Source organism: Thamnophis sirtalis, unplaced genomic scaffold (genome assembly GCF_051295495.1).
Source record: "Thamnophis sirtalis isolate CommonGarterSnake01/CBP01778 unplaced genomic scaffold, rThaSir2_p1.2 scaffold_4, whole genome shotgun sequence".
NCBI lineage: Eukaryota > Metazoa > Chordata > Lepidosauria > Squamata > Natricidae > Thamnophis > Thamnophis sirtalis.
In genome coordinates, this window is record NW_028261384.1 from 105,291,984 (window position 1) to 105,307,566 (window position 15,583).

The 15,583-nt window shown below is 37.6% G+C and overlaps 1 protein-coding gene across 2 annotated transcripts; it reads left to right on the forward strand.

Annotated features, from left to right (window-relative positions):
* The first annotated feature begins 2,736 nt into the window (after nt 1-2,736).
* On the forward strand, nt 2,737-14,650 carry SNRNP70 (small nuclear ribonucleoprotein U1 subunit 70). 2 transcript variants are annotated; one of them, XM_087713669.1, is made up of 10 exons: nt 2,737-2,867; nt 3,766-3,922; nt 4,077-4,139; nt 4,325-4,379; nt 4,550-4,614; nt 5,106-5,168; nt 6,038-6,119; nt 12,172-12,273; nt 13,037-13,124; nt 13,775-14,650. In XM_087713669.1, exons 2-10 carry the CDS (start codon nt 3,776-3,778, stop codon nt 14,418-14,420), a joined length of 1,311 nt encoding a protein of 436 aa, XP_087569795.1. In that variant the 5' UTR covers nt 2,737-2,867; nt 3,766-3,775; the 3' UTR covers nt 14,421-14,650. The 2 variants fall into 2 exon arrangements, with proteins under 2 accessions (XP_087569795.1, XP_087569796.1); XM_087713670.1 differs by having other exon boundaries at nt 2,785-2,855.
* Nucleotides 14,651-15,583: the final 933 nt, after the last annotated feature.

The window sequence follows — 15,583 nt, forward strand, 5'->3', positions numbered from 1 at the left end:
ATTTGATCATAGCTGTGATGTGAAATAAGTGCCAAGTTCCAGAAAAAACCTAACCATTTAGTCAGCATGCACAAAGACTGTAAATATCCGAAACAATATAGCATTAATTAGCAGGCACAGAAAAGACATTAAGCTTAACACGGCTCTTTGCTATTTTTTCTATTTTACTAAAGAACAGATGAATCAGAGGTGCTTTTACCAATTTTGTTACCTGAAAAATCCTGCTTCCTGCAAATTCCATCTTAATTTGAGGCTGAGCAAAAATATTAAATCCTAAATTTTCCATCTTCTCATCCAGTAAGTTCTACCTGATTTTAAAAGTAAAAGTAAAAAAAATATTTCTCCAATGAAAGACCATAGACTAGAACAACAGAAATGGGAATATTGTAGACCTATTCTCCAATGCATTTCACTGTTTATGAAAATGAGTTTAGTATCTGTTACTAGCCTCAGTGAACTCAGTTGGGCTCACAATTGTGACTTGTACACACTTTCAATTCTTAATATTCCAAGTTAAAGTGGCAAGTTTAATTATCAGAGGATTGTGTTCGTACTTGGCAATTTATGAAGTATTTTTGCCTGTTTTATATGACCCAAGACAAGTATTTAATTTGCGTAAGGGGCTTTTAAGAGATAAATAGTATCTCAATATTATTTTTATAATTTTGTCAGAAAAACAGATCTTTCATATCCTCATTAGACTCTGAAAAGCAAGTATAAATTGTCTTTCCCAAACACCTTCCCAAACAAATCTCTTCCTGCTAGTTGACCAATAGTGCCACCTATTGCCAGGCAATTCACTTAAAATAACTGTTTCCTAATATACCAATATATGGTTTTGTTTATACATCACATTTAGAAATTGTCCATCTCCCTCACAGAGTGACTCTGGGCGCTATACAAGTAAAAACATAAAAGCTATACATATATTTGGAGGCAATTAAGAATATAATTAAAATTAAAAATTCAAGGGAAAGAATTCAATGTGCTAACCAGTCCCATGGGCCCTAAAGAAGTAAACAGAGCCAAGTCTTCAGACATTTTTGAAAGCTAGGAGAGTGGGTGTCCATCTCACCTCTGGAGGACAATGTTTCAAAGGACAGGGGCAATGGCAGGAAAGCCACTCATCTTAGACTAACATTCTAAATGAGATATGTTAAAAATAAATATCATTTAATGCAGTTAATAAAGCTTCTGTGAGCTAAGATATCAGCAAGAAGTATCAATTGGCTTGAGAAACAGAAAGTAAATACAAAAAATGGCAAACCATGTGTATCCATGAAATCAACATGGATTTTGACTTGAAAGAGATTTTATTTTTCTAACTGGTATTCTAAAAAAAGCTGTGTGCAGCCTTTCCTCTTTTCTTCTTTTTATTTTTGTGATAATAACGAGAAGTGTTATTCTTTTTACTATATAGGAAGTTTATAAATAGAACTCCAAATGAATTGCTATAAAATTCTATCAATGGAGTGAGATATTATCATAATACAAACCTGAATGGATTACTGAAGATTATTCTGTCTGTAGTTGTTTTCATGGTGTATGTCTATTTCACTTGCTGTATTCTCTTCCATACCTCCTTTGATATTTTTTTCTCTAAATAGAATGTATAATTGACATATTTACACAGTTGCTCTTTTATATCCGCTTCTTTACAAAACGCAACATGGTCACTAAACGAACAGTTATAAATCGAGGACTACCTGTATTACTAATATTACATTCTAAAATACGAATTTGGTCTTCCTAAACAGATACTTCTACGCTCGGCATATTTTTTTCCTAATCAGTTAAGTACCAACTTTTAAGCTTCCTTACCCCACTTTATATAAGCAAGAGGGAGATTGAATTTTTTTTTTTGCTATACTGTATATATACTGTCCTGACACAAACTGCTTTGGTAGCCCCTGCTTCTCGTATTACAGTAATCTAATGGGAAAGTGGCAGATATTTGCCCCCCTCAGTGCTGCTGTCATTCAAGGCAAAATTGATTCTGTTTCTTCCTTGGGCAAAGAAAACCAATGCTGTCACTAACTATAACCATAACTAAGCTCTCTTTGAATAAGTCACTTAATTCAGTTACTTAAATCACTTGTTAATTCACACAAAACTAGAGAAGTCAGGAGTAATGCTGTCCCAGACTCTGCCACAAGGGAACAAAGAATAAGCCAACTAGATATATACGTGTTCGTAAATAGATCATTACAAAAACTGGCAAGCCTTTAGACCTGAACCTTGACGTGTAACAATCCGAAGCAACCTTCCGTAGCTGGCTGGATATCCGGGATCCAATACTACGGGAGAACATCGGCTCAGAGGAAGCTTTCCATTCCTTGATTATTTCTTATTACAGAAATACTAACGCAGATTCATACTCCTATAACATTTTACCTAGCACTGTTAATAATTAATTTAGCAATTTAGCTTTCCCCTTGGACCAGCGTAAATGTTTTTGTAAAAATATCAATAATAAACAATTAAAATGAGTTTTATTGATTTGGTTGCAAGCTGCAAATCAAATATCGGGAAAGTCGCACAGGATTTCCGATTGCCATCACTGAATCAATGCCCAATTCTGACAGCTCGGACCAATCCTTTATCATCACTGACTGGCGTACACGTTTAAATCTATAGACCAAGATAGTATACTGGGAAAGACTACTTTCTTCCCCACCGCCCGTGCGCGGATTGATCAGGTGACGGCAACGAATCAAGAACCGACGCGTAAGGATTCAATGGTAGTGATGGGGCATCGATCCAAGCATGCGCAGATTGTGCGCCCAGTAGGCCCGGCCTGAGGCGGCGGGAGTCGCCGAACAGCGGAGAGAGATCATCGAGGGTCACGACGGCTAGTAAGACACAAAGTGCGTCGGGGAAGCGCGTCTAGGCTATTGTTTTGTGCGAACCGGGACGAGGGCGTTTTCTGTCTCATTCATACGGAATGGAGATGAGGGGGTTGCTTGGGAATAATAAGGCCGGGGGGGGGGAGGTGTTGTTGCTGATAGCGAGAGATCTGAGGGCAGTGATTTTGCGCAGCCTCTCGAGGGGGGAAGGCCTGCTACCGAAGGGAGGAGGAGGAAGGAGGGAGACGAGCTTGAGGTTGTGGGTTAAAAGGGGAGGGGGGGCGACGTCTTTGCGCGCGCACTTTAGAGCAAATAAGAGGTCCAAGGGACTGCTGGGATAACAACGGCAGCAGCCGCAACAATCGGAAGCACGCGCGCTGCTTGGGTTCCAAAGCTCCTCGTGCACGTTGCCTTCGTGCAACGGCAGATGTCGCGTGTTTGACAGTCCTCCACCCCAGCACCCTGTTACCGCTGCGGGTTGTTCAGCAGAGGCGCGTTGGCCCATGAGGTGGAACCAGAGCTTGAATACTGAGGTGTCGTAGCGGTTTGTACCAATTCCTACTGTAGGAGGGACTTTTCAAAAGCTGCCCAATTGCACTATAGAGGACAGTCTGATTTGGACCATCCCTCTGGGATTTTTTCCCATTTCAAATAGTACATATGATGGAGTACTGAAGAAAAGCAATTTTCCACTTGCCATTTCAAAAAAATAGAACTTTCAGGATACTAAAGTATCTACTGTGTAAGTAGCAACAAAGTTCAAACTGGAGATATCCCACAAAACGTCAACTGTTGACTATTTTTACCCTGTTGCAGGCAGTTGTTTTTATATATAAAAACATCAGGGATCAGATCCATAGATTAGTTGCTGCCGTTCTTTTTTCAAACTTACTGATTTTTTTTTCTTTTTACATGACAGGTGTTTCAAGATGACGCAGTTCCTGCCCCCAAATTTGTTAGCACTATTTGCGCCCCGTGATCCTATACCCTATCTGCCTCCTTTAGAAAAATTGCCCCATGAGAAACATCATAATCAGCCATACAGTGGTATTGCTCCCTACATCCGTGAGTTTGAGGTAAGTCCAGTATTCTTGGTCTTGACTATCTTTGGCTTGTTGTTGTTTGGCTTGCTGCTTTTGGGGTCAGAATGACTGCTGTAGCAATTACTTCCTCGGCATCTTGTCTTTTAATTAAATATTCAGAGTTATTACAAAAGTGCTTCTCTTTTAGGACCCACGTGATGCTCCCCCACCGACTCGTGCAGAGACACGGGAGGAACGGATGGAACGGAAGGTATGTTACAGCACACAGTTAAATGTGAGGTATATCAATATTTGCTCTGATCCAAGTTCTGAAAATAGATTTAAGGAGAAGGATGTTGAACAGTTGAACCTTGAAGGATTCAGTTATCTTTCATGAGAATACACTGAAAAACAAGATAAACATTTCATATGTTTTCTTGGTCCCTTTCATTGCAGAGGCGAGAGAAGATTGAACGCCGACAGCAGGAGGTTGAAAGTGAATTGAAGATGTGTAAGTGAGACACAGTAGAAAGTTATGAAAAAGTTTTAAGTTTATTATTAACTTAAAGCTAATAGCAGTCATTTTAATTAAAAATGAGACCTGGCACTTGTGAAAAAAGATAAGTAGAAGTATATTTTTCTCATTTCTCCTCTAATTTGATTCATTATCTTTTCATTTAGGGGATCCACATAATGATCCCAATGCTCAAGGAGATGCCTTCAAGACACTTTTTGTGGCCCGAGTTGTAAGTTATTTCTCTCTCCTTCTATCAGTGCTTGGATTAAAATATATATAAACAACTTGCTACTTGCACTCTTTCTGAGCTCCAAATATTATTGCCAGTCCCATGTAATCTAGTTGATCACTTGTTGGGAAATGGGAGAAGTTCAGTTATTTTGTCACAGTTTGGAAACCAATGCAGCTGAGATTGGTCAAAGACAGGATAGGATTAATTTTATTACTCTCCTAATTCCATCCCCAAATTTATCAACTTTCCAAGAAAAAAATTTATAGCAGTGGTGGGAGAAGTAATTTCTGGGGTGAAGAGGGGTTTCTTTCCATTCCAGTTGGTAGAAAATATAATGCTGAGGTTTGCCATACATTCAGTTTATTGTATAAACTGACAACGTTGTTTACAAGAGCTGTTGAGGTACCAAATGAATTAGTTAGTTTCTTTAATGAGGTATCTTTGGTTTTCCATAAGTTTTATTTCTGCGCTTCCTACTTATTTTCCAGAATTACGATACAACAGAGTCCAAATTGAGGCGGGAGTTTGAAGTCTATGGGCCTATCAAAAGGGTGAGTAATTTAGATCAGTTCTCCAGAAGACATATCAGAATGAAAAAAAGAGGGGGGTATCCTATGTTTTGAGCATCTTTTGTACTCATAATCTAAGATAATATTCCTGTGTAAAATTTAACATTCCTGGTTTTGATTTCTTAAGGAAAGGAATTTGTGTTTTCTTTTCATATGGCAGTTTTCATATAAAAACATAAAGGAATTTCAGAAGAAATGTAAAGTAAGGGGGTGCACTATAATTTTTGGATCCTTAATCTCAAAAATTTAAAATTTGCAAAGGCAATACCAGCTGAAGTTTCAGACAACATAAACAAAACTCAGGAAAAGGAGGTAACTATCATAAGGAATCTTCCTATGGAAATACCCAGGTAAATCAGAATAAATGAACAATAATAATGAAGGATAGCTTAAAAGGGGATGCTGTTTTTCCCCCCAACATTCCCTGGTAGTCTCTGAAGTGATGGGATTCTTCAAAGTGTGTGGGGGGGTTGGGGGGGACTCAAATGAAGATTAATAGAAGGTGTCAGACAGGCACGTAAAGTTTCAGGTTTGATGGGTGGATTTTTAAAAATATTTGTGCATGGCTGAGAAGAAAAATTGGGTGTAATTTAGGGTTACACACACCAACACACACATTTGAAGTAATCAGTTTGCCTCTTAATATCTTCAGACTCTAAAAACATTTTGTAGCACTTTGCTGTTGCAGAACCCTACAAAACTGTCAAAATGTAAATAATAGATGTATAAGAAGTAAAAGATGCTGGTAACATTGGTAAAATTTTCAGTGAACCACTTGAAATCCAATATGATCTTCAAGTTGAAAGAACTCTTCATTGAGTTTATATGTCTGCTTAATTATTCCTTTCTAGATCTACATGGTATACAATAAGCATTCCGGCAAGCCACGTGGCTACGCCTTCATTGAATATGAACATGAACGTGACATGCACTGTAAGTCCTTTTATGGGATGAGCTAAACCTTTTCTATATGCATATTTTAAACTAAATTATTATAAAAGCATGTGTTTTTTTAAACACTGTTAATATTTTAAGCCCTTAAGTTATTTGAGGGCCTGGGTTTCCCCCAACAGGTAAGTACAAAGTGGGGGAGCCTAGTTTGGTTTGGCGAGCACCCAAGTTCCGTTAATGTCATTCAGATAGTATTTCAAGGGATCTTTATGATCAGATCAACAAAGTAATCTAAAAGGAAGGAAGGAAATTTTTATCCCCTTCTTAACAGATTTCATAATTCATGGAAGATACTGTATTAGATCTTTCTTGTTGTAGGTAAGGTATTTCTTTTGGAAGCAACCTTTTCATTCTTTATCTAGTTTTGGAAAAATCAAATTAACGTAGCTGGGGTGCCGCAAATTTAATATGTGTGCTAAAGTAACAGGCAACAGTTCCTCCTTATCTTCTAAATTCCTACGTATTTGGGATGGATCCCTGTAAACTAAGGGTGGGCAACTAGTCATATCAACATCTTCTGGGGCACTCTATAGTTATGCTTGCATTATGGGTCCCAGGAAAAGTTGCCCCTGCGTTCTGAACTGTTGCCCATTCTTTTATGTTTTTTTTTTAATTTTTAAAGAGGGAGAATGAATGCTATGAAGAAGTTCTTCTTCTGAAGCAAGTGTAACTTTGACCTGAAGTTGTGTTTTGAAAAGATGCTTTTGTTGAGAGGCTGTTGTGAGCGGGTTGTATTAATTCTGTGTTCTTATTGTCACTGCAGCCACCTTTCTGATGGCTATTGCCACTGCTGGCTTGCAGCTGATCCTTATGCTTCCCCTTTACAACATCTCATTGTATGGTTGGTATAAGGGTTTGTATAATTGGTAAGAACCTCAGTACCCAACACACTTCTATACACAAGCCAGGTCAAAGGCAGATGGTAGATAATATGGTTGAGATGGGGGTGGAGGGAAGGAAGGAATCTATTTCTCTTTTGGTTTCTGTAAACTGTCTTGCTGAATAGAAAGAGAAAAAGAAATAGGTTCCTCATGGTCTATGTTAGTTATACATTGTTCAGTCTGGATTAAAGGAGAGGGAGGGAACAACAGGCCAGCCATTTGTAGCATAACTCAAATATCCTGAGTGAATCCTCCCTCCTTAAGTCACACATATGCCATTTTATAGTCTTTATAATCTATGGATGGGGAGAAAAATAGGCAGAATCTGTTTTGAAGAAATCAAAATGCTTTGTTTTTTTGGTGACATATGAAACTGGTAGAGTATATTTCATATTGCCTAATCCAAAATAAATATTTCTTCTTAATCAAATTCTAATTGGATTGTGTCCATGTTAAAACTAGGTAAATCCATAGTTTGCCATGCCATCCAAAGTTCTAATGTAAGGTCCACAAAATAAACAGAGTTCCTATCTGACTGAGTTAATTCTTCAGAAGAACACAGACAAAACTAAAATGTTACTACTTATTATAAAGCATATAAAATATGTGACAGTAGCATTGTAATTTAACATGATTAATTACCTGATCATTCAAAATCACTGAGAGTGTATCTTCATAGAAAGAAATATCAGCATTTGCACAATTTCTATAGTGCTTTCTTGGTTAACATAAATATTTTGTCATCTACTTCCACAAAACAAAAATCTTTAACGCTGTCATTTTAAAAACAAGACAAACTATGGAGTGTGTGCATCTTGCTGTTAAATTTACTATTCTCCTAGAAACACTAATTACCTGGGAGGAATGGCTAATAGTAGCTGGGTTTGAAGGACAGATTAATTTAAATGGAAGTTGGCGGTCATCTATGAGTGTTTTTTATATACTGTATGATAGCTAGCTTAAGTGAACATGTTCCTAAAATCTTTAAAGTTGCATTTAAATAATGAACACATTCTTTGCAGTTGCTAGATTATTTGCATATGAAATACCAGAAGGTCTAGTTTTATCCTTTGAATTCTATATTTAGAAAATTACTTATCTATGCAGATATTTTAGAATAGATACAGCCTATTTTTTGGTTAAACTTGGGATAGATAAACTCAAAATGTCATAAAATGCACAGATTAGCTAGTAATATGTGTTTCTTAGGAGGGAGTTCATATTTTAGCATGTGTTCTGAACTTTCAGTTGATTTGAAGCAATACTGAGGATATCTGAGTTATGCTTTTAGTAAATTAATGGGCAATTGTACTTTAAAATCTAACTTGGGGCACAAAGCTAAGTAAGTGGATTTTCTTTAGCTACCCCCTGGTATGGCTTGTCAAGGCCATAATGAACCTTTAAGCGGGACATAGTTGGGATGTCTGCCTCAACAGAGATTCTAACTTATTGTTCCCTTAAATAAGGGTTTCCACATGAAAGCAGGCAACTATATCACTGTTGCTGGGTTCCTGGATAATGATAGTGAGGGCATTTCAGACACATCACACATTTCTTGCTGTTTTTTCTTGTATCTTTTTTTCTGTCTGGCTTCTTTAGTTTAGCTCTTTTAATTGTGTAGCATTCAGAGTTTTCCATTCTGCCTGAAAGAGGCTACAGCTAGGAATGTCAAGAAAGCTCATGGCTAACATTCAGGATTTATTTGGCCTCCCTGAATTTGTAGTTGTAAGGGTATCTTCTGTTAGATATATTCAGTCACTGGAATTGGGATTTTAAAATTAGGAATTAAATGGGGCCATTATCAACTAAACTTTTCCAAATCAAAACTCTATCTAGAAATGCCTTTCCCAGCCTTAAATCTTCTGGATATATAAGATTACCATTATTATTCCCAGAGTATTCTCTTTGGGAATTATTCTAATCCCTATTGTTGGGAACTATTTGGAAAGACTGACCAAAGCAAAGACAAGACAAAATGGTGAATTTTAAAAATTGACAAACATTCTTCATCTTAATTTTGTATTAAAATACTATTGAGTTGTTAAAATAAACAGTCCCAACTCCGAAAATTAGTTGCTGGCCCCTGAATCCAGGAAAAAATTATAAATTTTATCTTTGAGTCCCCCAAGGCAACTCCCCCTCCCCTCACGCTATTTGTGATAATCAGTATTGACCTGTAAATCATATAGTGTGATCAGTTTACATTGCTCCCTTGAGGGACTATCTAAAAGTTAAGTCTTCATGGAACCTTTCAATTCTATAGTTTTCCTTATTCAGACCAGATACCCAGCTGTGGCAATTCTGAAAAAATATGTAAATTGTCATGTAACAATCTCCCTAAAAAGACCATGTACTTCTTGCATATTTATTTCTTTTCATAAAATATGCCTTCCAATAAAACACATAAAAGAAGTGAAAATCAAATATCTCTTCCCTTATTATTTCTCCCCCTTGATGCTTACATATAAGCATATGGAAATTGGAAGAATTACAAGAATTTCTCTTTTGAGAATGGGATATCTGTATTAAAAATGAATGTTTCATCTCATCTTTTGGAAGACAAGTTGCTACCTCTAAGTTAAGGCAATAATTTGAGGTTCCAATTTAGTATTCAGAAGCTTAGAATTATAAATTTACTGCCATTAGTAGAATATAAGGGCTTTGAAAATAACTTTTCAGGCCTAATTATATGTAAATCAGATAATAGTTTCTCATTAGTTGCCCCCTTCATTCCATTTAGTATTGTTCCTATCCCATCAGAAGTCTTTGAAGTTCTGAAAAAACCAGAGGTGGTTTTTATGATAGGCCTGTTCTGCTTTATATAAAATGTTCTAGAAGGTAAGATTCAGTACAGAGGGTGGTTTCAGGTAAGCATGCTGCAATTCTTCTTGCCTCGGACTGACCTCTTCATTGGAAAAGGCCCAGCTTCGTCTCCTTTCTACAATAAAATGGTGGTGAATTAGTGACTCTGGTCTATTGGCTGCCTTATCTGGAGAGGAGCCATGAATTTAACTTTGTTTGTAACAGAGGATGGTGTGTCATCGTGTCCAACATCAAACTTGACTGATTCTCAGCCTGATGAGTGTCTTCAAAATGCAGAATGACCTTTTAATTATGGGAAACAATTTGGTGATGACAATTCAGTCAAGTTCCATATTTCAAATTTCCCTTTTTTTAATGGAGGAGGGAGGATGGCAGATTGTTGGGAAATGGATCTCTCATCTAAGCTTGTCTGAGTAAACTAGACAAGGTAAAAATGTTCTCAGGGATAAGATGCTAGAGTTAGTATTTATTTTCATAAAGGCTTTTGCCCAAAACTATTCAACATTTTTCTGAAGTAATATTTTTTCTCACTATACACTAGAATACATTTCTTTGAGAATTGCCATCCCCCAAGAGGAAATGGGGAAAAGCATTTCTGCATTATTTCTATGTGAACATTTCAGATGAGAAAAAATTTCTTTGTATTTTGTTTATGTGTCCCATGAGTTCATTTTCTTCAGTATGTGTATAACTTTGCAAACCCTATTATTTTAAAAAGTTTGTGAGTTTTTAAACGCAGCCACAAATATTTTTCTTGCAATTTTGTACAAACACTGTTTTCTTTCTAGTCTGAGACATTTTAATTAAGCCATTACATTTTAATAAATATCCCCCACCAAAAAAAAAAAAGTTAAAGAATCATTGTGGTTATTTTTCAAGGCTACAAGTAGTTTGATAGCCAAACATTTTTGGTACATTTTCTTAATTATCTGAAGTTGAAAGCTATTTTATTTTCCTTAAAAGGAAATATTTCTGAAATGTCTAGGTTGGATATTTAACTTTATCTAGCACTTAATTATGTGGCTTCTGTCATACTTACAACTCATTGCCACATATAAATGGCTTCTGTAGGTTTGGAACTGTAGGGTGAGACTTCTAAGACTTATGAGGACCCCTAAAGGATGAAATGTATCTAAGCTCTTAAAAGATTTTATCTAGTTTGGTGAAATGGATTGAGAATGGGGGAACTGGGCAGGGGCTGGCAGGGGTGGGGATCTGAGTGTCCGACTTCTGCTGCTGAGACAGGTAAGGCAGGGAAGGTCGGCTCAGCAGCTAAAATGCAAAACCCAAAATACCGCCCCAGCCGGGGGCGCCCGGGAAGGGGGGAGCTGCGCCTCGGGCCCCAGCGCTAGCAGCCCGATGCAGTGAGTTTGAGGAGTTAAAAGTTGCAATGGTTTTGTAAGTAGTTTCTCCAGGTAAATGCTTTTATTTCCTTATTACATATTAGCTGAACTTGCCCTACCCTTCCTTTAGCAAGTTGCTTCAGAATATTTCCCTTCCCTAAAAAATAACCTAGAGATTTGCAACTGGGTGATAGTGACAAGGGCAGTATAGAAGGATAAAGTGGGTTGGGTCTCTTAAGGGAGGGCACCAGCCAGTTCCTGTAGAGAATTCTTACGCTAATTCTTTGGTGCATATTTTTTCCAGTCAAACCTTCCACTACCTCTGTAACTAGAAGAAAAATCTATTTCCCTTTTCACTTCCCTTTTTCCTTGAGCTATTGTTCAGTTTAACCACAGAAGTTCTTGCTTTGAGTAAGTGATTTGGCCTAGGTTTTTTGGGACTGGCTGGTTGGGGATACTATTAAAAGAAAAGTAGATCCTGGCTCACCCTAAAGTGAGCTGGAAGGATTGGATGAAGGAATTGTTTTTACCCAGACTTTTTTCCTCTGGGAAAATGATGAATGTAATGTGAATGTCTTGACTGCTCAATAACATTTCCTTTTTTTGCAGCAGTAGAGTCTGGGGTGAGGGATTGCATTATGGGATGGAACTGGGCTTGCTCCACAATCTGAAGGATTCATAGCTGTTGATTTATACCAGTTTACTTTTGAGATATGCTCGCTACTTCCATTATTTTGCAGTAATGTAGATTTTGTTCCCTGCAAGCACACTATTTGGGTGTCCTGGAAACTTTAGGCAAAAATTCCCAAACCAGGTGTGGAGCAATCCCTTATCTAAGTAATCATTGGAGCCATAGGAGCTACCTCTCCGAATCCTTTTCATATGATTAGTTTTGGGGGAGGGTGGGCTTGTTTATGTACATTGTAGATAATGGCAATTCCATTTGCCCTTCCCTTTCCCCTGGATATTCCTCCTAATCTATTGCAGCGGCATACAAGCACGCCGATGGGAAAAAAATTGATGGCAGGCGAGTGCTGGTGGATGTAGAGAGAGGACGGACGGTGAAGGGATGGCGTCCACGTAGACTTGGTAAGCATGTGGAAAAGCATTACATCAAAGTCATATGCTTTAATTGGTTCCAAATGCCATTTAAAAAATAATAATAATAATGTACAGGAGTACTGTGTGTAGTTCAACCTCCCACATTAAGTTGTTCATATTTACTAAAGGTGGAAAAGTTTAGAAAATGATAAATAAAATTCAATACAATGAAGGGCAAGGAAATTAGTATTTTTTTTTCCTTAAAAAAAACTTGCATAGCATTATCAGCAGATTCAACCCAAGTAAATGATGTATTCTAATTAGGCTTTTGTTAAGCTATATTAAGGTGCTTTGTGATGCGTTTAGACAACATTAAGCCATAATTTGGACTGTGCTTTGTGGAATAAATTGTAATACTCTGGGTTTTACTTACCCCACGCCATGAGTGGTCTGGCACTTCATACTAAGCAAAACCAAACTTTTTTATGGCTTAGCATTAAATGTTAACCATTGTTTACAAAATATTATTTTCTTCTTGAATCTTCTGCATTAAACAGGATTCCCTTTCCTTAACTTTTTCTCCTGCTTCCAAGATGAATTATTTTATTGTATATATAATTCAGATGCTTTGAGTAGCTTAAATTTGAATATCTGATAAGGTTGTTTCCACAAAATGTCTAAATTAAACTAAACTGAGTAAGGACTCCTGCATGAGAATATGTTTTCTACTAATTCTATTACATTTTAACGCAGTCAGCTTCCAAAAAGAGAACACAACTGGAAATAACTTATATTTTCTTTTCATATGTAGGTGGCGGTCTCGGTGGTACTCGAAGGGGAGGTGCTGACGTAAATATAAGACATTCAGGTCGAGATGACACTTCTCGGTATGATGAACGGTAAGCCAGAATGTATTGGGATAAAATAGGATGGTGTTTCTACCATCATTCCTAATCTTAAGAGGTTAACTCTGTTTCCTTGTGAAAGCAACAGAAGAAAAAAACAGTCTGTTTGGTATAGTGGTTAAGATACCAGGTTAGAAAACAGGAAATTGCATTCTAATCCCATCATAAGCATGAAAGCTGATTGGGTGACTGGGCCAGTCACTCTCTTTCTCAGTCAATCCATATCTTAAGGTTGTTGACATGTTCATTGCCTTTTTTATTATTTAAAAAAAAAAATAAAGGCAAGATTTAAAAAATTGAATAACTGATTGCTTTTTTTCAAAATTTTATGTAATTCCAGCTACATGTTAAAAGCTGATAGTGAGAAGGAATCATCTGATATTTAAAATTTGAGGATTCTAAATTGAAGTAGAAAGTCTTTTATTTGATTAAAAAAATACATATGTACAGATTGGATAGATAGTATTTTTTAAGATACTTAGAAATACAGTATGTTTGTGATTTCATTCAAAGTCTGTTGATCACAATGGAAGCTTCAATTTTCCTTAATGAAGAAACTAGATTGTATTGCTGGTATTGTGTGCTCAGCCTGATAGCTTTTTCATTATACTTGGGTGATGCTTATTTTACCTTGGTTCTCTCAGGGATAGGGACCGTGAACGTGAACGTGATCGCCGAGACCGCAGCCGAGACCGGGACAAGGAGCGGGAACGCCGTCGCAGCAGATCCCGGGAACGCAGGAGGCGAACACGGAGCCGAGAAAAAGAGGAGCGGAAACGCAGCCGGGAACGGAGCAAGGATAAAGACCGTGAACGTAAACGTCGAAGTCGTTCTAGAGATCGCAAGCGAGATCGGGACCGGGACAGAGAAAAGAAGGAGGAAATGCCAGAAGTGGGAGAAGCCCAGCCTGATGAGGCTGTTGTTGGCGAGATAGGTGTAGAAGGGATAGAGGCAAAGCCTGAAGGGGAAGAGAAAGGGAGAGAGAGGGAGAGGGATAGGGAGAGAGAGAGGGATCGTCGGCGTGGTCATCGTGACAAAGACAGAGACAGGGATCGTGATAGAGAGCGCCGGCGTGATAGGGATCGAGATAGAGACCGTGATCGTGAACACAAGCGTGAGAGGGCTGAGCGGGGTGGAGAAAAACGGGAGGAGAAGGGGCAGGACAATGGGATGGGAGGAGCATTGGAGGAAACCAGTCAGGATATGTTCCTGGACCAAGAATCCATACAATCAGCTGATGGCTACTTATCTACTGAAAATGGATACATAATGGAGCCCCCTCTGGAGTGACGAATGGAGACTCTTTCTTGTCTAGCCAGGTGAGGCTCTGCTTCCCAGGCTGCTAGCCAATGAGGCCCTGTCAACCAGTTGAGGTAACTGATTTTAACTGGTTTTGTTTAGAAGGGTAAGTGTTTCAAGTCTGTTTGTCCCATTCCATTTCTCCTTAACATGTAATTTTCCATCAATCCCTTGTGTATTTGAATATTTTTGTTTAAACAAGAATAAAGTGTTCAAATGTTTTCTTCTTTGTGTGCAATGTATATGATATTGGGATAATATGAGAGGTGCTTTGCTGATTCTCAATTACTAGTAAGTGGGAGATTTGTTAAAGGTGTTTAGTTATATACCAAACTGCTGCTGAAAACACAGATAATCAGCGACCCAGGGTTTTACTTGTGGGAGAGAGGGAGGCTGGAGCAGTAAGCAGCAAGTAGAAAAGCATCAAAAGGTATTGAAAAAGTTCAGTTGTGTGCCCTTACTAGCTGGGAGCAAAAAGACCAAATACTATAAATAAAGTTCAAGTCTTTGTTCACTTATCAATAGAGAATGCGGTTTTAGCAAACTTCAACAAGATGCATTGAGATCAACCTGGTTTTGTGTTTTTTTGCATTTGACTGATGTGGGAAATGACATTAAAGAGAATATTTAGTTGAAATTACATTTATACAGAGACAGGAGAGAGAATAATTTCAAAGTGAGCAATACAATTGGAAGGTTGCACCTCACAATTTAAGTGCATTTTTAGAGCTTATTTGATCTAATTCTGCATTTTAAAACCTATTTTACCTTGCTTAATCTATATACTTAGGAAAGGGATACACAAGAAATTAGGATGCAATACTTATTTTAAGTTACTGGGCATGGTTCACTTTGCTTTTAGCATATAAGATTTTGTGTTGTATCTGGTTTTTTCAAACACATGGTTGAAGTCCCAAAGCCTAGAAGCTTATTATTTAATTATGAAGTGAAACATTCTACAGGGAACAAAACTGCACTAAATACCGTATTGAAATAAAACGCCTTTGAGTGAAACCTGACTCCTGGTGACTATGTGAGCAAGAACACTTAGTTTTTTGGCAATGTTTTTGGATATCTTGGCTCCTATGAAATTCACAACTTTCCATGAACCTATATTGGTAGTTAAAAACTAAAATGTAGGTTTTAGTTGGTAC